Source organism: Nycticebus coucang, chromosome 12, assembly GCF_027406575.1.
Source record: "Nycticebus coucang isolate mNycCou1 chromosome 12, mNycCou1.pri, whole genome shotgun sequence".
In the NCBI taxonomy this organism is placed as follows: domain Eukaryota; kingdom Metazoa; phylum Chordata; class Mammalia; order Primates; family Lorisidae; genus Nycticebus; species Nycticebus coucang.
Window position 1 is genome coordinate 10,105,573 of NC_069791.1, and position 23,192 is coordinate 10,128,764.

Below are 23,192 nucleotides of genomic sequence, written 5' to 3' on the forward strand. Positions count from 1 at the left end.
TGTAGCTCAGCGGCTGGGGCGCTAGCCAAATACACTGGGGCTGGTGGGACAGAACCCGGCCTGGGCCTGCTAAACAACAATGACAACTACAACAAAAAAATAGCTGGGCATTGAGGTGAGCACCTGTAGTCCCAGCTACTTGGGAGGCTGAAGCAAGAGAATCTCTTAAGCCCAAGAATTGGAGGTTGTTGTGAGTTGTGAAGCGCCGGCACTCTACCAAGGGTGACATAGTGAAACTCTGTCTAAAAACAAACCAACAAAAAATCTTCCCATGTCCAGCAGAGGACACTGGGGAAAGGGATTGGGGGTTCTCCTCTTCTACTCTCTGGGAGGGCAGGGGTTAAGGATGAATTGCAACATATCTCTAAGCTGAGTCATCTCCCACTGCCACTCCCCCCACCCCCGATTCCCTTTAGTTCAAGTTTTAAAAGAGGATCAGAGGCTGGAAAGTAAAAAGAACTGAAGGTTAAATCCCCCGGCCTATCCCTGCTCCCCCAGACTCCAAGAAATCCCAGGTCAGAGGGCATATACAGCCTCTGGAGCTCTTGTCTGGTGGAACCATGGACTGGCGGCAGCTGTGGCTGGGCTTCCTACTCCTCATGACAGTGTCAGGCCGGACCCTGAGGCCTGCAGAGAAGGAGGCAGCCTTGGTGAGTCCCTGGAAAAGAGAGACCCAGGCCAAGGGAGGGACAAGAGCTGCAGCTCCACAGTCCCATCCAAGCCCCCTCCTGGGCTTCTCCCTACACTCCATTCCCTTGCTCCCTCTGCCCCATGGTCCACCCTACCCATCTCCTGCTGCTTCCTTGACCCTCTTCTCTAAAATGCTTTTCCTTAGTCATTCCACACCTGGCCCCTCCTCTCCTAATGGGCCTGTTAGATTACTTAGATGCTTTACCCTGAGATTAACCCTCTTTTTTTTTGAGATTAACCCTCTTTTTAACCTGCTTACTTCTGCCCCCATCATAGGAGTACCTGTTGCAATATGGGTACCTACAGAAGCCTCTAGAAGGACCTGATGACTTCAGGCCAGAAGATATCACTGAAGCTCTGAGGTGAGCGGTCATAAAGATGCTCGCCTTCAGAGCTGAGGTCACAGGGTCTTCCTACCTCTTCTCGTCCCTTCTTCTCCCCCGCTTCACCTCTGTCTGACCCAATTCCATATCGGGGATCTAGAGGATGGGTGGCTGTCATTGCTAGGGTGGTAGAGGCATGAGCTGTGATGAGAACTCACAGATGAGGAGCACGGTTATTGGACATCCCTAGGCCTTAAGCATGTCTTTCTGTGCTCCATCCCACATGTATCCCAAACACTAATATTTAGAGATAGCCCACATGAAGTATAATTTGTATGCATAAACTGCCAGTTGAGTTGCTGACATGATGTTACATTTGAAGACATTTAATTCAGCATTTATTTATTTCTATTTTTGTAGTTTTCTTTTATATTTTGGACATAATAGATTGTTTTTCTTTTTACTCTCAGATATGTTCAGGTCCCTTGAAAAGTCCATAGGCCTAAAGATAGTCCATAGGTGGATGAAATTGCCCCTGAGCAGGCCAGGCTGGGAATAGTCCAGTCACAGGGGAGAAGGCTGAGGAAGGACAGGCCATTAGGTGGGATCACTGGTGGGAAGATCTGTACCGCAGAGGTCCAGATACCTCCTCAAAGCAGAGGCTAGAAATTATAGTAGGGGAGGAAGGCTATAGCTGAGGGCAACCTTATTCAAATAAAAGAGACTGAAAGTGGGGGCAGTGAAGAGGGAGGATTGCCATTTCTGCAGAATGGAAGAGAAAGTCCCAATTACGAGGACTTAGGGCTGGAATGATCCCATTAACTTTAGAGATTCTGTGCCACCCTTGGCCACCACCTTGGACAGTAAGAGGCCAAAGAGTTATCTAGTTCCCAGTTATCCCAGATTCTCCTGCCCTGGTAAACTCATCTCTCTGCTTCTTTCAGAGTTTTTCAGGAAGCATCTGAGCTGCCAGTCTCAGGTCAGCTGGATGATGCTACAAGGGCCCACATGAGGAAGCCTCGTTGTGGCCTAGAGGATCCCTTCAACCAAAAGACCCTTAAATACCTGCTGCTAGGTGAGGACAGAGGCTGGGAATGGGAGAGGAGAGGGTGGTGTGGCTCTAGACTGCTTGGACCAGCTCAGTGTTGAATGGATAATCTGTTAATTATCACCTGTCTGGAGGGATTATGAGTGCCCAGACTTAGGGAAGCTTGCTGATGTTGGCAGAAGGATCTGAGTTTCTAATCTATTTTCTTGTCTATTAACCAGGCCGCTGGAGAAAGAAGCAACTGACCTTCCGCATCTTGAACCTGCCCTCTACCCTTCCATCCCACACAGCCCGAGCAGCCCTGCTTCAGGCCTTCCAATATTGGAGCAATGTGGCCCCCTTGATATTCCGGGAGGTGCAAGCTGGCTGGGCTGACATCCGCCTCTCCTTCCATGGCCGCAGAAGCCCATACTGCTCCAATACTTTTGATGGGCCTGGTAGGCAACAGTTCTTAGGTCTCTCCTTGCAGGTTCCTGAGATGACCTCTCTCCTTGAGCCAGTGACTCTGGAACATTAATATTCAGGCTGCCTCTTGTGGTTACCTTCACCCTATACTCTAATCACCTTCTGACATTCCTTGGAGGAGCAGTTGGTCACATACTTGGGGACTTATCAAGCCTCCTCTTTAAAACTTATGCCTCCTTCCCTGCCTTAAATTCCACGACTCTAGGCACACCTTTGAGGGACTGGGACAGTAACTGGGGAGATAGGGACAGTGGTGGGCATCACTGAGAGAACTGAGTGATGATGGGAGAATCTGAAAGGAAAAAAAGGAAGCATCCAAGAGACAGTGGATGTAGCTGGGGAAATTTTAAGGGAATGGAATAATTAGAGTTTTTAACAAGCGGCCTGCTGGGCTCTGACATCCTTCCTGTTCACCTTTGCTTTTGTCCAGGGAGGGTCCTGGCCCATGCTGACATCCCAGAGCTGGGCAGCGTGCACTTTGACGAAGATGAGCTCTGGACGGAGGGGACCTACAGGGGGGTGAATCTGCGCATCATTGCAGCCCATGAACTGGGCCATGCCCTGGGGCTTGGGCACTCCCGATATACCCAGGCACTCATGGCCCCTGTCTACGCTGGCTACCGGCCCTACTTCAAGCTGCACCGTGATGATGTGTCAGGGATCCAGGCTCTCTATGGTCAGTCCTTCTCCCTAGTGAGCTGAAAGTCAGTCTGGGCTTGGTGCCGGTAGCACAGTGGTTACGACAGCACCGGCCTCATACACCAAGGGTGGCAGGTTTGAACCCAGCCCGGGGCCAGTTAAAAAACAATGACAATTGCAACAAAAAATAGCCAGGCATTGTGGTGGGCGCCTGTAGTCCCAGCTACTTGGGAGGCTGAGGCAAGAGAATTGCTTAAGCCCAAGAGTTTGAGGTTGCTGTGAACTGTGACGTCACAGCACTCTACCAGGGAAGACATAATGATAAAACAAAAAAAGTCAGTCTAACTGGCATCTCTCTAGGCCTAGAGAGATGGGTCCACCCTCCATGGAGGCAAATAGCTTGTTTTCTTTCTTTTCCTCCAGCCTGGTTATTCAGGTTTCTTCATTTTCAGGAATAGTTTCTGACTCCTGCATGTCTAATCTTCCTTCCAGGCTTCTCTCTCCTCACATTCATTCTTGAGGATGGAGAATGTACATTCTAGGAAACCTCTTTCCCCTTTATGGTGCCTCTCAAACCTATACCATGTCTCCTGCCGATATCAATATGATATTGCCAACTACGAAGGGAAACTCTCTAGGATCACCTTTCCGCCTCTTTATGGGGCCTCTGGGCAGATCTTACAGAAGATTGGTGGGGAGTCCAGGAGCTGTGTGTTCTCTCCCTAAGTAGCATTACTTCACCTTGCAGGCAAGAAGATCCCAGATATAAGTGATGAGGAAGAAGAGTCGCAACTACCCACTGTACTTCCAGTGCCCACAGAAGCAAGTCCCATGCCTGACCCCTGCAGTGGTGAACTGGACGCCATGATGCTGGGTGAGACCCTTTCTTTCCAGGCTGTTGGCAGTGGGGACAGCCCACTGACCAAATGGGACAAATGGGACAGCCTGGACAAATGGGAATGACATGAGACTTTAACATGAGCCATGGAGGTAAGACCTCAAGCAGGGGTTGGAAGGAGACTTGTGGCATGGAGGGGGAGGGTTCAGAGCCAAAAAAGGTGGGCCAGCCAGGTATTGATCAAGGTTGCGACCCTCTAAGGTAGCACATCTGGAAATGCAGCAAGATGGAGAAAACTGTGTTAACTGGAATACCTATTAGAGAGGATGTTGCACCTGGTTGGAAGGACAACTTGGAAGCCACTTGAATTAGAGAGCGAGGTTCTCAAGAGGAACAGCTATCTGCTATTCTGTTGAGTGTAGCAAAGCTAAAATGCTCTGAACAACAAAGAGTTCTGGGTCCTCCTTCTCTGCCTTTAATTTTCTCCTTGAATTAAAATTGAATGAATTTTTGAAGAATCTGTAGGAAGAGGGCAAGTTATTAGCCTGCCTGAGGTATTCACAACCCTCTATATGATCTTTGTCTTTTTAAAAAGTTAATTTTGGAACATTACAGGGGTATACACATTTTGGTTACATAATTTGCTTTTGTACATTTTTAAGTCAAGGTTGGAAGTGTGGTCTTTACCCAGAAAATGTGCATTGTACCAGTTAGGTGTGAATTTACCATACCTTTCCCCCATCTACTTAATTTCCTTTGGGTTTGCTTCCATAGATGTACTTGAGAGTTGATTGATTAGCTCCAATTTAGTATTGAGTACATGTGGTGTTTATTTTTCCTTTTTTTTTTTTTTTTGAGACAGAGTCTCACTATGTCACCCCTGGTAGAGTGCTGTAGTATCACAGCTCACAGCAACCTCCAACTCTTGGGCTTAAGTGATTCTCCTGCCTCAGCCTCCTGAGTAGCTGGGACTACAGGTGCCCACCACAACACCCGGCTATTTTTTGGTTGTAGTTGTCATTGTTGTTTGGCAGGCCCAGGCTGGATTCGAACTCGCCAGCTCTGGTGTATGAGGCTGGTGCCTTAGCCGCTAAGCTATAGGCGCCAAGCCTGTTTTTCCATTCTTGCGATATTTCACTTAGGAGAATGGTCTCCAATTTCATCTATGTTGTTACAAAAGATACTAAATCACCATCTTTTTATGGGTGAATAGTATTCCATGATGTACGTATACTACAATTTTGATCTCTATCTTTTTGACTTGTTGACACACCTTTATTTGCTGCAGGGCCCCGTGGGAAGACCTATGCTTTCAAGGGGGACTATGTGTGGACTGTGACAGATTCAGGACTGGGCCCCTTATTCCGAGTGTCTGCCCTTTGGGAGGGGCTCCCGGGAAACCTGGACGCTGCTGTCTACTCTCCTCGAACACAATGGATTCACTTCTTTAAGGGTAAGGGGGCTAGTTACAGTGTCTTATCTAGAAAAGGCCTAGCCTTAAGCAGCACCTGTGGCTCAGTGAGTAGGGCACTGGCCTTATATACTGAGGGTGGCAGATTCGAACCCCACTCCGGCCAAACTGCAACAAAAAAAATCTGGGTGTTGTGGTGGGCACCTGTAGTCCCAGCTACTCTGGAGGCTGAAGCAAGAGAATCGCTTAAGCCCAAGAGCTGGAGGTTGCTGTGAGCTGTGACGCTACAGCACTCTACTGTGGGTGACAAAGTGAGACTGTCTAAAAAAAAAAAAAAGCCACAAAGGGAGGGAGAAATTTCTGAAAGGGTGGAATAGGGAGACCAAAGCAAACACCTGGGAACACAGGTGATTTGTTCTTTCCTCATGTACTCTCAGGAGACAAGATTTGGCGCTTCATTAATTTCAAGATGTCTCCTGGCTTCCCCAAGAAGCTGAACAGGGTAGATCCTAACCTGGATGCAGCTCTCTATTGGCCTCTCAACCAAAAGGTGTTTCTCTTTAAGGTATAAAGTTCAAAACAAGGGCAAATCCCTTCTTAGGAGGGGTGGGCTTACTTGATGCTGGGAAGCAAAGATCTTGTGATGGAGTGGGGGTAGATCTCTGGCGGTCCTTACGCTCTCTCCTCATCCTTCCTTTCTTCCTGCCCACCTCATACCCAGGGCTCCGGGTACTGGCAGTGGGACGAGCTAACCCAAACTGATTTCAGTCACTACCCCAAACCAATCAAGGGGTTGTTTACGGGAGTGCCAGACCAACCCTCAGCTGCTATGAGTTGGCAGGATGGCCGAGTCTACTTCTTCAAGGGCAAAGAATACTGGGCCCTCAACCGGCAGCTTCGAGTAGAGAAAGGCTATCCCAGAAATGTTGCCCGCAACTGGATGCACTGCCATCCCTGGACTCTAGATGTGACCCTGTCAAGTGGGGACAGCACTTCCTTGGCTACAGGCACAACACTGGACACCACTCCCTCAGCCACAGATATACCACCTTGAACACTGACCACTCACAATTGCAACCTCAGCCATAGGCTCCACTGCCCTTCTGTTCCCTGCTAATGTCAACCTTCCCAGAGCCTAAGACCAGGAATCAAATGTCTGCTCACTAGAACCATGCAGGTGCCACAAGGGGCATGACCTTTGGCCTCCAACAGTTCCAAGTAGCTACCATTCTACTGTAGTCTTTCCCTCCTGGAAAGTGACACTTAACCTGGATTCAGCCCCAACTCCATCCATTGCTTCTGTGTCCTAGATAAAACTTCCAATTATGTCATCTACTCTCTTGAGGACAATGGAGGGGGTTGTTAATCGGGCCCTTAACTGACAAGAGGCAACATCTGAGGTGGCTGGATGCCTGCGTCCTGTTCTTCCTAAAGAGCAAGAAAACAGCATGGCCAGTAAAATAAGCAAGGGTTTTGGAATCCTTGAGAATCACATTTACTTGCATATGACTTTGGGCAAGCTAATTAACCCTGGATTCCTCATTTGCAAAAAAGGTTAATACCAGTCCCGCAGGGTTGTTGCATTAAACGAAATACTACATGTGAAGTACCTGGCCCATTTGTGTTTAATAAAGGCTTACTCCAGGGCAGCGCCTGTGGCTCAGTGGGTAGGGTGCCGGCCCCCTGTACCGAGGGTGGCAGGTTCAAACCTGGCCCTGGTCAAACCAAACAAAGAATAGCCGGGAGTTGTGGCAGGCGACTGTAGTCACAGCTACTCGGGAGGCTGAGGCAAGAGAATCTCCTAAGCCCAGGAGTTGAAGGTTACTGTGAGCTGTGATGCCACGTCATTCTACATAGGGTAACAAAGTGAGACTCTGTCTCTAAAAAAAAAAAAAAAGGAAAAGAAAGGCTTACTCCATTTCCATAAGAGAGGACTGAACAGCTCTTCCTCTAGCTGTGTGGATGTGTAACTCCTACGGTAGTCTATCTGATAAGGCTAACTTTGTCAAATCTTTAGAGGACAGAGGATTTGTCAAGATGGCTAGTTCTTTGTTTTGGTGTTCAGAGAAAGAAAAGATCAGTAACAGTAGAGGCTGGACTTCCTGGTTCAGGATTCAGTGCCATTTTATTCATATGCTCTCATGCTCTTCCTCCCTCCCACCATAGCCTTGCTTCCTAGGAGAGGGATATGTCTTTATGCTGTCTGGAGAACCAGGGAACAGATCTTGGGCTGGAGAGTCAGAGGGAGGAAGGGTTAGAATGGATAAGCAGATGGAATCAAGTTCTGGTTAAGGAGGAAATTAGTATCACCCACATGGAGAGGCAGAGAAGGCACTTGTCTCCCACGCAGCCCTGAAGACTAGGCTCCTTTGGGCAAAAGGCAAGACTCTGGCATGTGGGCCAATGCTCTCTCCTTGGCACAAGAATCCAGTGTTTGGGGCAACCAGGTGCTAAGGCAGGCACTGTGCTGTCCTCTTCCCCAGGTTGAGAAGAAGAGAAGAGGAAGCACCATGGAGGGCAGTGCTCCTAATGGAGGTAGGAGAACAGGGCTCAAATCTACAGAGTTCAGAGGAAAGGCCAACCAGAAACCCAACTGTGTCTTAATGAGGAGGGCGTTGGGGTTTTCTGGAGCTTCTCTGTGCCCTTCTCCCCATCAAAAAGTTATCAAATGCTTTGGGGGTTCCCTGATTTTCTACAGATCCTACAAAAAACTCCCTTTACTTTACCACTGTGAAGCATACTGATGTGCGTATTTAAGAGGCTATTTGAAGTGGGGTATGGTACCTCACGCCTGTTATCCTAGCATTCTAGGAGGCTGAGGTGGGAGGATTGATTGAGGTCAGGAGTTTGAGAACACGAGCAAGACCCCATCTCTAGAAAAATAGAGAGGGCGGCGCCTGTGGCTCAAGGAGTAGGGCGCCGGTCCCATATGCTGGAGGTGGCGGGTTCAAACCTAGCCCCGGCCAAAAACTACCAAAAAAAAAAAAAAAAGAAAGAAAAAATAGAGAAATTAGCCAGGCACGGCAGTGCACCTGTAGACCCAGCTATTTTAGAGGCTAAGGCACCAGAAACACTTGAGCCCAGGAGTTAGAGGTTACTGTGAGCTAAGATGATGCATTGCACTCTAGTCTGGGCAAAGAGTGAGATTCTGTCTCAAAAAAAAGAAGGAAAGAAATAAAGAAACGCTATTTAGGTAAGTGCTCTCCTAGATTTGGAGAGAATTAGGATGTTATTTTTTGTGGGGCACCAGCACACCTCTATTTTGGACAGAGGTAGGTACTCATACTTGTTTTCCTCCCCTTTCCTCACAAGACTTCTATCTGTCCATGAAACATATCCCTATAGGGCTGGTCTGGGTTGCAGCACAAATCCTATCCCCAAGTCCAGGAGGTGGGGAAGTTCTGTGGGATTTCTGTGGGCTCAAACCTTGCCCACCTAGCGTTCTTAGGCCCTCACTAGTGGTGGGGCAAAAGTGGAGGTTTAGGCTCAGGTCTGGGTAGAACCAGACGGTGTGGTGAGGGGTACAGTGGAACCACAATTAGAATCCAGGTCCAGGATGGTGTGAGGGGCTGTGGCCTGGGGGCTTGGTCCCAGTTGGTGCTCTCGAAGACTTTGGAGATAACTCTGGAGGGACACAGGGCAGAGAGAACAGAAGGAGGGGCCTGGGTTAGAGCCCCCCTCCCACCCTGTCCATCCCCATATGCCCTCTGCCTTGCCTCCCAGGGTGTCCCGTCTTTCCTACTCACTGGAGCCAGACTGTCAGCAGGGCTCCGGGCATTGTGGGGGGGCTGGCACCGACAGCTGCTCTCACAAAGCCCCATCCCAGAGGAGGTCCGGTGCCACTTGGCCTCTTGTTGACGGATCCGAAGGAGTTGGAGATGCCTCTGTTGGTGGCTCAAGACCACTGATTGAAGGGGGCAATACAGACTCAAGGAGGCCTTTTTAGACCCTGAATCCCACCCTCAAACACACTCATAGTCTACGGCAGCGGTTCTCAACCTGTGGGTTGCGACTCACAGGAACTGTATTAAAGGGTCGTGGCATTAGGAAGGTTGAGAACCACTGGTCTAGAGCAACCCATTTGGCCTTCCTATCATAGTTTTCTTAAGATTCATCTCCCTCCTATTTATTCTGTAAGAAACTTTTCTTTGTAATTCTCCTACTCTTTCCATCTAGACTTTCCTGTCATCCTCCTTTCCCACCATCATAGCCTCTAATAACTCTTGCTTGTCTGACACCTTCCCTTCTCATTTGTACCCACATCTTCTTTAGCTCCTTCAACTCTAAAACTTTTTTTCAGTACCCTGGCCCCCTTCACCTTGGACATCTTCCCCTGCTCTCCTCCCACAAGTATTTTTCTCCCCTTCCCTTCAAGTCTAGGAACTAGGGACATGAGTAGGTACAGTTTGGCTGCTTCTGTACTACAGCACTAACTCACCATTGTCGTGGCTTCCATGTTCCTCAGCCATGAGCTTCCACTGGGCCAGAGCCCCAAGGGCCCCCAAGGTTGGCCAGGTCCCCAGTAAGACCCAGCTATACCAGCAGAGAGGAGGCAAGGCTGGAAGTGCCTGAAGGCGTTGGCCCAACCGACTGCCCAGTGCTAGTCCCTCCAGGAAGTAGTCAGCACAGGCCACCAGCACTGCAGCACCCAGCAGGGCTGTGCCCAGAGTTGTGAATGGACGTGGCCACCGAAGCGTAAGCAAGGCTCCCAGCAGTGCCAGCCCCACCAGCCCCCCTCCTGGCACCCAGGCTGAAGGTGGTTGGTAGATGGGCTCAGTACCTAGGAGGACCCCAGCACCCAGAGTCAGACCTAACAGGAGACCAGTCAGGAAGAGCCCAACACTTCGAACCAGCATGGTGACCAGGCCGCAGAGGACTCCTATGCCTAGCGCGATGCCTGCGCTCACCTCCAGGCTCAGCTGTGTCTCCAGCACCCGCTCCTTGTGGCATAGCAGGAAGATCACCAGAGCTCCGGACAGCAGGCCCGAGAGAAACATCACTGCCTTGAAGCAGCGGTAGCCTGGGAAGGGAGGTGGGAGGCACTGAGAGGCAGAAAGGATGTTTAAATTCTGATGAATTTGAAGGCAGAAGAATGGCTAACTAGGGGAGCAGAAGACAGGAGCAACACACCATGGGTCCTCAAGACTAGGGGCAAAAAGGGATAACCTTAGAGAGGGCAAGGAGGCTTTTCAGGAACTGTGAGAGAATCAAAGAGAAAATCAGGAGGCAAGATGGATGCTCTGAGGAGAATAAGTATAGAGTGTCTAGGACTTCCAGGGATGGCAGATAGGAAGAAATCAGCACAAACTGATTCAGGTTTTGGGGGGAAGGGTGAGAAGTCTTAAGCATGGAGAATAATTTGGGAATGGTGTTTTGAGGCAAGAGGAGGGAAAACAACAGGTGCCAGAGGTTAGACCCAGAGGGCACAGGCATGGGCATGGACAAGAAGCTGGCAAGAGCAACATGGGCCACACTGAAGATAGGTATCTCCCCGTAGACAGGCAAGGTGACCAGAAACAAGGAAGAAAGCTGGCGCCATGCTTAAGAGTGACAGATGTGGGCAGCTACCCCCCAGGACCTTGGTCCTGCCCTCACCGAAGCAGCAGTAGATGATTCCAAAACAGCAGCAAAGGGCACACACCAGGGCAGGTGCCAGTTCAGGATTGTCCTGGGGTTCCAAAACACAACTCGGTTCTGGAGGCTCTGGGAGTTGTTGATTAAAGGGCCTGGGGTCAGACGTCACAGCCAGAGGCAACAAGGCTTCCTCCATGGCCAAAGAGAAAGTGGTCCCAGAGTGGGAGGTCATTTCCTGCTCCTTTCATCCATCCATAAATACCTTGAGGGGGTTGGGAAGCCTGCAAGGGGGCAGAGGGTAGAAACTCAGGTGCTCATAAATCCTGAGGACTCTGTACCTCTATTTCTTTCTTTCTTTTTTTTTTTTTTCAGAGACAGTCTTACTATGTTGTCCTGGGTAGAGTGCCGTGGCATTACAGCTCACAGCAATCTCAAACTCTTGGGCTTAAGCGATTCTCTTGCCTCAGCCTTCTGAGTAGCTGGGACTATTACAGGCGCCTGCCACAATGCCCGGCTATTTTTTGGTTGCGGTTGTCATTGTTATTTTAGCAGGCCCTGGCCTGGTTCAAACCCACCATCTTCAGTGTACATGGCCAGCGCCCTATTCACTGAGTTACTGGCACTGGGCCTGTATCTCTATTTCTTTTGAAGAAGGGTCAGTTTCAGGAGGGAGCATGACCCTGGTTGGGGTAACTGAAGAAATCTACAGGATTGGGCTAGGGGGAGTGATGTCTCTTTACTGCCCTCTGAAACAGGAGCACTAAGTAAAACATAAACAAATGAAAACCTCAGGTGGTACCTGTGTCTCAGTGAGTAAGGTGCTGGCCCCATATACCGAGGGTGGTGAGTTCAAACCCAACCCCGGCCGAACTGTAACAATAAACAAAATTAAAACAGAAACTTAATTTTGAAAAAAAAAAATGAAAATCTCATAAGGCAATGGGCATTTATCTGCTCCCCCCAGCTTTCTAAGGCAAGGATGGGAGGGGCAGGAAGCCCTGGTTGTGTAGAGGTAGGGGCACAGAGACACTAAATGGGACTGGGAGCCAAAGCCCCAGCAGCCTGTTCCTGTGGAAAAGCAAGCTTGTCCCATCTGCAGCTGGGACTCAACACTACCCCACTGGACTGGGAAGGGCAGGGTTAATAGAGAGGGAAGAGGAAGAGGAGAGATGAGTCACTGTGGGGTTTCCCACAGCTGCTGCAACCCTAGGGAAAAAAGAGGAGGAAAAAAAGACACTTAGAGTTTGGGACAAAGAATAAAGTAGATAGTCATCCATAGTTTGTCAGGATTTTGAAGCCTCAACTTCATGCCTAGATGGAGTTGTTAGGTTAAGGGGCAAATCATCCACAGTCCAAATCCCACAGCCCCTCTTGGAATAAGCAGGCGCTTTGCCAATAGCCATCTCACATCGTGGTAGGAACTTGCTCCTCCCCTCAGGACACTGGTGGCACTTTTTCTAAACCACCCTTCCTCCTGGGGTGTCAGGACTGCCAATGGGATTTGAATTCAGATCTTGAAAGGAGAACACCAAGGAGAGGCTGGCATTTGGGGCACAGTGGGAGTGAGGTGGCATGCATACAGGCACTTCACTTTAGCTGTCTTTTTGGACATCAAAGTCCTAAGTGGCTAGAGGGGTGGCTTGGAGGATTTCTGAGGCTCCTCTTCCCAATCAGCTTGGAAGTCTGGGGACCCTAAACAAGGGGAGATTGGAAAGGGAGTGTTAACTACTCACCACCCTGAGGAGAGGAGGGGGTGGAAATGCTTTCCTAGACCCCGAGCTGCATCCCCGCCCGGAGGTCCTAGGCGCCGGGGCGGCTGTCGGTCGAGGATACCCCAAGGGCACTCTGTTCGTTGCCCCCTAAACTCTTGCAAGTCGTAGCCCAAGCCTTGTGAACTAAATGCAATTAACTTGGGGGGTAGAGGAAGGGGACAGGGTGTGTGTGCGTGTGCGTGTGTGTATGCGCGCACGCGCGTGTGCGCAGAGGGGTGGGGGTGACATCACGGGGTGGGTCCCTTCAACCCTTTTCTCTGTGTGTGTGTGTGTGGGGGGGGAACCCAAGTTGTCTACTACTCTAGTCTAGGACCAGAGACCCAGAACCATAGCATGGTAGGGTCCTGGGAGCCACCGCAAGATTTTCTGTGAAAGGTCTCTGTATACTTAGGAGATAATTTGACAGCTCAAAGCTCTGAAAACCCCAACTAAGGTCCCAGCGCCCCCCCGCGGCTCCAAGCTTGGTTTCTTCCACTTCCCAGAGAATTGGGATTATTGTCTTCGATAGAATCGGGTGGTCGGGATTGGGGGACCGGGGAAGGGGCTTTTACTCGGCCTGGGAACGTCGGAGGGAGCTGGGGTTCATGGGTGGAAAACCTTGCGGGGCAAGACGACGTCTGACCAGGGCACAGACAGGAGCGCTGTAAGGCTAGCGACGTGCGCAGAGAAAGGGATGGACAGATAGGGGACCTAGCTGGGTCTGCGTGGGGCGGGGTCGCGAATCGATGTCGACCTAATGGTTGGTATGCAGATGAGATGCAAAGCAGCATGCACAAGAGTTCAGCGTTTGGAACTGGGCTATGGTTCTGAGCCCAGTGGAGCTAAGCTCCTAGTCCCCAGGCACCGCTCCGTGACAGGGCCTGGGAGCCGTGTCCAGAAGGGCTGATCTGGGCCATAGGAGCTGCAGTCTTAAGGGCAGCTCACCAGCTGGGTCAGGCGCTGGGGAGGCCGAGGGTTGCCGCGAAAGGAGAGGTATTGTTTGCCCGGCCAAGGCAGGGGCTAGCTCGGGGCACCCTCTCATCCACTCCACTTCTGCTGGATACAAATGGGCCTCTGTCCTCGCTGCAGTCGGCAAGGAGCTCCCTGGTTTTGTCTGCAAGGGATACAGACTATGTGTGGCTTGGTGGCTGTCTTTCAAACCTTATAGTTTCGGCAAAGCCCAGGAATACAGCCAGAGCAATTCTGAGAGTCTGCCCCTAGTACTCTGGCTTTGGTGCAGAGCACATTTGCTTCGCTTGCAGTGGTGCAACCTGCGGGGATCCCGTTCCAGCACGCGGAGGGCGATAGCAGAGGGCCCTTTAAGGGGCGGGGCCAGTGCCTTCCAAAGACCACCTCCTTTGATTTGACTCAGAGCTTGCTAGACCTGCTCGCGCTTCGGCCAACCGCCTTTTCTTTTCCTTCCCGTCGCTTCCCTGTTGACCCCGGAAGTGGAAGTAGGCGCAGGTCGGCGGTCGCGGGAGGAGGAAGGCGGGAGCAGAGAGTGAGCGGGAGGCGGAGCCGGGGGAGCTGCTCGGTAGCTCCCCCCGGCCCCAGGCCCAGCTGCTCCAAGGGGAGGAGTTACCGCCGGTCTTCGGTATGTTACCGTGGTCTCTTTAACCCAGCCGCTGGGGCAATCCTAAACTCCGCCAGGTTTTCCTTAAGGGCCGCACAGTCCCCACCCTTTCAGGCAGCCCTCGGAGTCCCCCCTTTGCGGCAGTCTTTCTCTTTTTTCTAAGAGTGACCCCCCCAACCACACCCTTTGCAGTAGCTCCCTCTTTCTCTGACTGAAGATTATAGCTTTCTGGGGAAAGAGGAAAAACTAAGTGATTGGGTGGGGTGGGGGGGTCTAGTGGCAAGCAGGGTGGTGGTTAGTCTAGTTCTGGCTTATTGCTAGGGGTAGCGAATGCCGCAAAAGAACTTGGGAAAACAAGGGAGATGGGTGCATTAAATGTGTCTCCAATTTAAGATTATTTAGCTCTTCTCATCGTCCCACCCTTGACCATTCCTACCTTGATATTTTTGTTGCAGGCATCAGAACTTACCATGATGGCTGTGACCTAAGAGCCTCAAGAAGCCCCGGGGTCATGACCCAGAAGCACCCCGGAGAAGGAAGGTTGTGTGGAGCCCACCACAGTGGTGGTGCCTCCCTCAGGACTTTAGGACCCTCTGTGGACCCTGAAATACTTTCATTCTCAGGACTCAGGGACTCAGCAGAGACTGCTCCTAATGGTACCCGCTGCCTCACAGAGCACTCTGGTCCTAAGTACACACAGCCCCCAAATCCAGCCCACTGGTCGGATCCAAGCCATGGCCCCCCAAGAGGTCCAGGACCACCCAAAGATGGAGAGGACCCTGATCAGACTGAGGCATCATCAGCAGAAGAGTCAGAAGTGGACCAGGAATTCTCAAGAGAGAATGAGGCCAGTTACCAGGAGGATGGGAACCCTTCTTTTCTTTCCATTCCATCTGCTTGTAACTGCCAGGGAACCCCTGGAATTCTGGAAGGGACTTACTCTGACGGAAGAGATGGCTCTTCTAGCAACTTTTGCCACCATTGTACTTCTCCAGCCTTGGGGGAAGATGAAGAGTTGGAAGATGAATATGATGATGAGGAACCTCTTAAATTCCCCAGTGATTTTTCACGTGTGTCCAGTGGAAAGAAAGCCCCAGCCCGCAGACAGCGGCACCGCTTTCCAACTAAGGAGGATGCTCGGGAGGGTGGACGTAGAGATCCTAGATCCCCTGGTCGAAATCGGTTGGGCCGGAAACGAATTCAGGCAGATAAGCGCAGAGGCCTGGGATTGTGGGGAGCAGAGGAACTATGTCAGCTTGGACAGGCCATCTTCTGGCGGCTGATTGAATTGCTGGCATTGGTGGGAGAGTATGTAGAAACTTGTGGCCATCTCATCTATGCATGCAGGCAGCTGAAAAGCAGTGATCTGGACCTTTTTCGAGTTTGGGTGGGAGTCTGGGCAGGGTGGCTGGGGAGCTGGGCCCAGGTGATGTTTCAATTTCTAAGCCAGGGATTTTGCTATGGGGCAGGACTGTTTATCCGCTTTCTTAGGCTACTGGGTGCTTTGCTGCTTTTGGCTCTGGCCCTCTTTTTGGGCTGTCTACAGTTGGGCTGGCGGTTTCTGGTAGGACTGGGTGACCGATTAGGCTGGAGGGATAAGGCCACCTGGCTCTTTTCTTGGCTGGATTCTCCTGCCTTGCAGCATTGCTTGACACTGTTGAGAGAGAGCAGGCCATGGCAACAGCTGGTAAGAATAGTTCAGTGGGGCTGGTTGGAGTTGCCTTGGGTCAAACAGAACACTAACAGGCAGGGGAATACACCTGTAGCTAGTGGGCGTTACTGCCAGCCTGAAGAGGAAGTGGCTCGACTCTTGACCATGGCTGGGGTTCCTGAGGATGAATTAAACCCTTTCCATGTGCTGGGTGTTGAAGCTACAGCATCAGATACTGAACTGAAGAAGGCCTATAGACAGCTGGCAGTGATGGTGAGTACCTTTCTGCTTTATTTTCTGTTCCTCTTTTGTTCTCATGTTTTATTTTCAATTCCAATTTTAGGGAGAGTGGAATAAAGGGAAGGCGGAATAGAAAGTCACTTGAAGCTGAAGGATAACATTCTTAAGAAAGAGTCATAAAAACTTTATTCCTGGCTTGGTGCCTGTAGCTCAGCGGCTAGGGCGCTGGCCACATACACCAGAGCTTGTGGGTTCGAATCCAACCTGGGCCTGCCAAACAACAATGATAACTACAAAAACTTTATTCCTTCTGCAGTGGGATCTGATCTTCCATTTTCAGGTGTTATGAGTTTTTTTTTTTTTTTTTTAGACCTGGTATTTTAGGCAGTGTTGAACTCACTCAACTCTGGAATATTTAGGTAAAGTCCCTCTAATTTAAAGGTGGGGAGGAGGCCCAGTCAGAGAGTACCTTAGTTGCTCTCTCCTTAACAAAGGAGGGTTTTTTTTTTTTTTGAGACAGTTTTACTTTGTTGCCCTTGGTAGAGCGCTGCCGTTGCATCACAGCTCACAGCCACCTCCAACTCCTGGGCTAAGGCGATTCTCCTGCCTCGGCCTCCCATGTAGCTGGGACTATAGGCGCCTGCCACAGGGCCCAGCTATTTTTTTTTTTTGTAGCAGTTTGGTGGGGAAGGGTTCCAACTCGCCACCCTCAATATATGGGGCTGGCGCCCTACCTACTGAGCTACAGGCACCACCCAGAGGTTTGTTTTTTTTGCAGTTTTTGGCCGGGGCTGGGTTTGAACCTGCCACCTCTGGTATATGGGGCCAGTGTCCTACTCTGTTGAGCCACAGGCACCACCACGGAGGGGGTCTTTTTAAACATGGGGAAACCCAACTATTTCTCCCAGGTAGAAATAGTAGAAGAAAGCAGGCTGTTTTAAGGTGTGGAACATAAATCATATAGAGGTGTATGCATATGTATGTCATACTTGAAAACACAGTTGCTTTTATTTATAAGGGGGTTGGAGTTGTGATGCATTATATGCTTGAGGGAAATGGTTTAATAAAAGCATGCAATCAAATTGCTATCAGAAGTAGGTTTTTTTTTTTTTGAGACAAAGTTTCACTATGTCACCCTTGGTAGAGTGCTGTGACGTCACAGTTCATAGCAACCTCCAACTCTTGGGCTTAGATTCTCTTGCCTCAGCCTCCCAAGAAGCTGAGACTGCAGGCACCCACCATAATGCCTGGCTGTTTTTTCATTGCAGTTGTCATTTTGTTTAGCTGTCTTGGGCTGGTTTCGAACCCGCCAGCCTCATTGTATGTAGCTGGTGCCCTACCCACTGAGCTACTGGCGCAGCCAAAAAGTGGATATTAAGTTGCTATTATTAGATATGTGATTGTTACTCCTGTTTCTGTACAGGAAAAACTGTATTTTTTTTTTTTTTTTGGTTTTTGGCCGGGGCTAGGTTTGAACCCGCCACCTCCGGCATATGGGACCGGCGCCCTACTCCTTGAGCCACAGGCGCCACCCGGAAAAACTGTATTATGAAAATAAGTAATGTGTTAATTGTATTGGAGGCCTGTTTTTACTGAGTGTGTGGAACTGGACTGGCAAAATATCAGTATGCAAATTTCCTCAATAATTGCCTGATACCAAAGGGGAATGGGCAACTAAGTTTTCCATTAATGAATAAAGGTACAATAAACCATCAGGCAGGTAACTTAGTAAAGGACTAAATTAGTTTGGTGGGAAATACATGCTTAGTGGGTTGCCTGGGATGTTCTCAGAGTAGGTAACAAATGCTTACCCTCAAATTGTTACTAATAGTAAAATTCTTTTCTAACCTTCATATCTTTTAGCAGACATCCTCTCTTGGAGAATATCATTCTTACAAAATTTCTCATTTTTTCAGCTTCTCTTGAATTAGAGATGTAGTTAAGTTACCTGATGTTCAACACTCCCAAAGATCTCTCTTGTTCTGGGCCAGAGTGTCTGTGGGCTTCTATAGGACCTTATTATGCTACAGAGTGAACATGACAGGCTGTTTGATTAGCTTGGGAATGTGGGAACCTGGTATATCAGGGATCAGTTGGGAGACTAGCTTTGTTTCTATATTTTTGGGGAATGGGATGGGAACAATCAGGAAGCTGTGGAAGAGAGGACATTATTTGTCTTGGAGAAAAGGCTCAGAAGTATATAAAAAGCCTCTGAGATCATGAGAGACAGAAAGGAATGTTTGTTGTAGGATGTTTGGGATATGAGAATTGTCTAGTTAAAAAATATGAGTTTAAAGAGGTAACAGCTTTGGAACCCTTACTTTACGACTGATAATAAAATTAAAATGAAAGGGCTTAGTATGTATGTGCCAGGTAGGGAAACCAACCATCCTTTTTCACTTGGGATTGAGGGGTTTTCTGAGACATGGGTCTTGTGCTAAAACTGAGACGAGACAGTCCTAGGCAAATTAGGATGGTGGATTACTCATCCTAGTGCCAGAGTCTGTGTTATATATTTCATATGCATTCCTATTTAATCCTCCCAACAATCCATAATATATGAACCATTGAAGGTAATATAGCTAGTATGTGACAGAGTTGTAACTTGAACCCACAACCAGAGCAATTAATCATTAAATTACACTGACTCTTCAAAAGAGCGATGAAAGAGAACCCTTTGATATAAGAATAGAACCAAGATACAGAGAGGGTTGGAATGGATTTGTGATGAAATCGGTCTTGTCTTGGTAGGTTCATCCTGACAAAAATCATCATCCCCGGGCTGAAGAGGCCTTCAAAGTATTGCGGGCAGCGTGGGATATTGTCAGCAATGCTGAAAGGCGAAAGGAATATGAGATGTAAGTTGGAGATGAGAAACTGAGATGAGGTGAATGAAAAATCCTCAATAGGAGAGATGCTTGTACTTGTGGATGGTGTTTCTCTAAGGCAGAGAGAACTGTTAGCCAGAGGCCTGAAGAGGCCCATAGATCTGTCTCCCTTTGTCCTTCCCTTGGTCCATGACTTAAAAAAAAGTCTTTCTTCTCTTAGGAAACGAATGGCAGAGAATGAGCTGAGCCGATCAGTGAATGAGTTTCTGTCCAAGTTACAAGATGACCTTAAGGAGGCAATGAATACTATGATGTGTAGCCGATGCCAAGGAAAGCATAGGTATGAAATAGGAGGACAAGATGGGACAGCCACAGCTCAGGGATTGGGTAACTGAAGACTTTCCTTGTAAGTACTGGTGAGATATGGATGATGAGTAAAAAGACCCTGAGGTTTCTATCTTTGGCATACTGTCAAGAGATAAAAGGATTTGAATTAGCAGTTTTTTTTTTGAGACAGAGCCTCAAGCTGTTGCCTAGAGTAGAATCCCATGGCATTACAGCTCACTGCAACCTCAAACTCCTGGGCTCAAGCGATTCTCTTGCCTTTGCCTCCCAAGTAGCTGGAACTACAGGTGCCTGCCACAATGCCTGGTGATATTTTTGGTTGTAGTTGTCATTGTTTGGCGGGCCCGGGCTGGATTTGAACCCGCCAGCTCAGGTATATGTGGCTGGCACCTCAGCTGCTTGAGCCACAGGTGCCGAGCCTGAATTAGCAGTTTTAAAGAAAAATTAGCTTTGGCAGCACCTGTGGCTCAAAGGAGTAGGGCCCTGGCCCCATATGCTGGAGGAGGCGGGTTCAAACCTAGCCCCGGCCAAAAACTGCAAAAAAAAAAAAACAAAAAAAAAACAACAAAAAAACAATTTATCTTTAAGATAGAAGATTAGGGCCAGGTGCGGTAGCTCATGCCTATAATCCTAGCACCCTGGGAGGCCGAGGGGGGTGGACTGCCCGAGCTCAGGACTTCAAGACCAGCCTCAGCAAGAGCAAGACCCCTGCCCCCCTAAAAATAGCCAGGTGTTGGGATGGGTACCTGTAGTCACAGCTACTCAGGAGGCTAAGGCAAGAGGATCTCTTGAGCCCAAGAGTTTGAGGTTGCTGTGAGCTTGATGCCACAGCATTCTACCCATGGTGACAAAGTAATACTCTACCTCAAAAAAAAAAAGGTTGAAGGCAAGGGAATTTCACATAGGCATATGAAACAAGTAAATGGAGGTAATTTCAGATGTTCCAGACATATTTATGAGGAATGATGAGACCATTAGCATTGCCCTAGGTAGGCTTGACAAAAGCTTTTTTTTTTTTTTTTTTGAGACAGTCTCACTATGTCATCCTGGGTAGTACCATGGTGTCACAGCTCACAGCAACCTCCAGCTCATGGGCTTAGGCAATTCTCTTGCCTCAGCCTCCCAAGTAGCTGGGACTATAGGCGCCCGCCACAATGCCCAGCTATTTTTTTGTTGCAGTTTGGCTGGGGCCAGGTTTGAACCCACCACCCTTGGAATATGGGGCTAGCGCCCTACTCCCTGAGCCATAAGCACTGTGACAAAATATTTTTATTGTACTTATTTTTGTGAGGGGGGAACAGAATCTCACTCTGTTGTCCCAGGCTAGAGTGTCATGGTGTCAGCCTAGCTCACAGCAACCTCAAATTTGTGGATTCAAGTGATCCTCCTGCCTCAGCTTCCCGAGTAGCTAGGACCACAGGTGCCAGCCTCAACACCAGATAATTTTTCTATTTTTTAGTAGAGATGGGAGTCTTATTCTTGCTCAGGCTGGTCTCAAACTCCTGAGCTCAAGTGATCCTCCCACCTCGGCCTCCCAGTGCGCTAGAATTTTAGGTATGAGCTACCATATCCAGCCTTATTTAATTTTGTAAAAAAAAATTTTGAAGTTTTTGGCAGGGGCTGGGTTTGAACCCGCCACCTCTGACATATGGGGCCGGAGCCCTACTCCTTTGAGCCACAGGCATCGCCTAATTTTGTAAAATATTATGTTCACAGAGGCTTGACAGATTAAGAAACTATTGTCTTGTTGGGTTGTAGGAGGTTTGAAATGGACCGGGAACCTAAGAGTGCCAGATACTGTGCTGAATGTAACAGGCTGCATCCTGCTGAAGAAGGAGACTTTTGGGCAGAGTCAAGCATGTTGGGCCTCAAGATCACCTATTTTGCACTGATGGAAGGAAAGGTGTATGACATTACAGGTACTTTCCTGTCCTGTAGAAATATGGGGTTAGCTTGGTGTTGTGGTGGGTGCCTGAGGTCCCAGCTACTTGGGAGGCTGAGACAAGAGAATCCCTTGAGCCCAAGAGTTTGAGATTGCTGTGAGCTATGACATCATGGCACTCTGCTGAGGGTGACAAAGTGAGACTCTGTCTCAAATAAATAGACATATGGGCTAATACTTCCAATCTCATATGTGGTCTAAACTGATATTTTTGGCTAATTATGTCTTTTGTTTGCAGAGTGGGCTGGATGTCAACGTGTAGGAATCTCCCCAGACACCCACAGAGTTCCTTATCACATCTCATTTGGTTCTCGGATCCCAGGCACCAGTAGGCGGAAGAGGTAGGTGGTATTTCTGTCAATAATCTATCCACTATTCTGGTTTGAAATCTGTTCTGGTTCAGGACAGCTAGGTGCCTCACTTCTGGGATGTTTGGGAACTGATTCAGTGTATCTTTAACTTAGGTTAACCTCATGACTCTAATCACTTGACTTATAATTCTTCTGTTTTCTCTCAGACCTACCCCAGATTCTCCTCCTGCTGACCTTCAGGATTTCTTGAGCCGCATCTTTCAAGCGCCCCCAGGCCAGATGTCCAATGGGAACTTCTTCGCAGCACCTCAGCCTGGCCCTGGGACCACTGCAGCCTCTAAGCCTAACAGCACAGTACCCAAGGGAGAAACCAAACCGAAGCGGCGGAAGAAAGTGAGGAGGCCCTTCCAACATTGACACCCCTTCTCTTCTTTCCTCAAATCAATGTCAGGGAGTCAAAAGGGCTGTGTACAGCACAGGATGGAGTCTGATTTGTTTATTTTTAAATATTTTAAAAAGGGAAAATTTTAAGCTTAAATCGTTGCTCAGTACTTGCAGGAAGCACCTGAACCACTCTCCCCTCTCCCCCAGTACCCAGTAACTGAATCTTGTCTTCTGACAATACCAAAGAAATAGGGAGTGGGTACAGCAAAGAACTTAGGCCTGGGCAATATATTCGTTTGAGGTGTGGGAACTAGGAATTTCCCTGGGATCTATATACCTTTGTCGTCTTATTTGTTTTTAGAACAGATGACACTCTTCTCCCTGTTTTTAAACTATGAGTCTATCTTATTTGTTGACCCATTTCAGAAGGGAGTGCCTTCCTTTACCCTGATGTATTTATCAGTTAAAAGACAGAAGCATGTAGCCCTAATTACAGGACATACATAGAGTTCAGAGAGTGGAAACTGAATTTTCCCTCTGACTTTCACCTTGTGGTAGAGCACCCAATTTCAGGCTTATTGCTGCAAAGATGGCCAAAATTAGTAATTTTTAAAAAGGAAACTCATGCTTGCTGCCCTTGGGTGAGGGAGAAGGATAAGGGGGTTTCCAGAAGCCCCCTTAGGATCCAAGGGTTTGTATTTTTTTAAGTTTGTTCATATTTGTATGTATATATTTATTTAAAGCCAGGGGATTATCTTTCTATAAATATGTAACTGGCAACTTGTACCTTCCCTCTCTTCTTTGCCCATTTAGCTGGAGCCCTTTTTCTCATTTGAGAATCCTTTTGAATCCTTACCCTACTAAATATTATCTGAGTGAAGGGCACCTCCTACTGGACCAAAGGAGAGGGAGCTAAAAAATTGCTTAAAGTTTTACACAGTAATTCAGTATTCTATCTTTTCTCTCCAGCCTTCTGAGGACATCTCCCAACTCTTCCTGCTGAGCAAACTGCAGGCATAACTGAAAATTTCTCTTTATTATAAGGAAAATACATAGCACAGCAGAGCTTGAAGCTGGTAGGGATGGAAGATAGGAAAAAAATGTAGCCTCCAAACAAGCTGCCCCAAACCTGAATTCCTCCTATAAAGGAGAATGATTTGACCCTTACCTCATCTGCCT

At 48.7% G+C, this 23,192-nt stretch overlaps 3 protein-coding genes across 6 annotated transcripts; 2 read left to right on the forward strand and 1 right to left on the reverse strand.

Moving 5' to 3' along the window:
• Positions 1-411: 411 nt before the first annotated feature.
• MMP19 (matrix metallopeptidase 19) lies at positions 412-7,428 on the forward strand. The gene is made up of 9 exons (XM_053554327.1): positions 412-650; positions 967-1,052; positions 1,958-2,088; positions 2,283-2,498; positions 2,957-3,202; positions 3,914-4,039; positions 5,292-5,456; positions 5,852-5,979; positions 6,136-7,428. The coding sequence occupies exons 1-9, from the start codon at positions 561-563 to the stop codon at positions 6,466-6,468; spliced, it is 1,521 nt and encodes a 506-aa protein (XP_053410302.1). The 5' UTR covers positions 412-560; the 3' UTR covers positions 6,469-7,428.
• An 80-nt stretch (positions 7,429-7,508) lies between these two features.
• Positions 7,509-14,195, reverse strand: LOC128560828 (transmembrane protein 198-like). Of its 3 annotated transcripts, XM_053554331.1 has the most exons (6): positions 12,722-13,189; positions 11,788-11,858; positions 11,010-11,269; positions 9,853-10,434; positions 9,161-9,318; positions 7,509-9,038 (listed from the first exon to the last, which is right to left on the reverse strand). In XM_053554331.1, exons 3-6 carry the CDS (start codon positions 11,218-11,220, stop codon positions 8,901-8,903), a joined length of 1,089 nt encoding a protein of 362 aa, XP_053410306.1. In that variant the 5' UTR covers positions 11,221-11,269; positions 11,788-11,858; positions 12,722-13,189; the 3' UTR covers positions 7,509-8,900. The 3 variants fall into 3 exon arrangements, with proteins under 3 accessions (XP_053410306.1, XP_053410307.1, XP_053410305.1); XM_053554332.1 differs by lacking the exons at positions 11,788-11,858; positions 12,722-13,189 and adding an exon at positions 13,685-14,195; XM_053554330.1 differs by lacking the exon at positions 11,788-11,858.
• Positions 14,196-14,201: 6 nt separating this feature from the next.
• DNAJC14 (DnaJ heat shock protein family (Hsp40) member C14) lies at positions 14,202-23,170 on the forward strand. 2 transcript variants are annotated; one of them, XM_053554325.1, is made up of 7 exons: positions 14,202-14,333; positions 14,768-16,236; positions 18,955-19,061; positions 19,252-19,371; positions 21,135-21,295; positions 21,557-21,659; positions 21,836-23,170. In XM_053554325.1, the coding sequence occupies exons 2-7, from the start codon at positions 14,824-14,826 to the stop codon at positions 22,044-22,046; spliced, it is 2,115 nt and encodes a 704-aa protein (XP_053410300.1). In that variant the 5' UTR covers positions 14,202-14,333; positions 14,768-14,823; the 3' UTR covers positions 22,047-23,170. The 2 variants fall into 2 exon arrangements, with proteins under 2 accessions (XP_053410300.1, XP_053410301.1); XM_053554326.1 differs by lacking the exon at positions 21,135-21,295 and having other exon boundaries at positions 21,836-21,955.
• Positions 23,171-23,192: the final 22 nt, after the last annotated feature.

Bases quoted from the DNA above. Each gene is read 5' to 3' on its own strand.
- MMP19 (XM_053554327.1), top strand. From the start codon at position 561: ATGGACTGGCGGCAGCTGTGGCTGGGCTTCCTACTCCTCATGACAGTG. The intron at 651-966 runs GTGAGTCCCTGG...CCCCCATCATAG, and splicing joins CAGAGAAGGAGGCAGCCTTG to GAGTACCTGTTGCAATATGG. The intron at 2,499-2,956 runs GTAGGCAACAGT...GCTTTTGTCCAG, and splicing joins CAATACTTTTGATGGGCCTG to GGAGGGTCCTGGCCCATGCT.
- DNAJC14 (XM_053554325.1), top strand. From the start codon at position 14,824: ATGACCCAGAAGCACCCCGGAGAAGGAAGGTTGTGTGGAGCCCACCAC. The intron at 19,372-21,134 runs GTATGAAATAGG...GTTGGGTTGTAG, and splicing joins CGATGCCAAGGAAAGCATAG to GAGGTTTGAAATGGACCGGG. The intron at 21,660-21,835 runs GTAGGTGGTATT...GTTTTCTCTCAG, and splicing joins GGCACCAGTAGGCGGAAGAG to ACCTACCCCAGATTCTCCTC.
- LOC128560828 (XM_053554332.1), bottom strand. From the start codon at position 11,220: ATGACCTCCCACTCTGGGACCACTTTCTCTTTGGCCATGGAGGAAGCC. The intron at 9,319-9,852 runs GTGAGTTAGTGC...CCCTTCAATCAG, and splicing joins ACATGGAAGCCACGACAATG to TGGTCTTGAGCCACCAACAG. The intron at 9,039-9,160 runs GTGAGTAGGAAA...GTGTCCCTCCAG, and splicing joins CTGCTGACAGTCTGGCTCCA to AGTTATCTCCAAAGTCTTCG.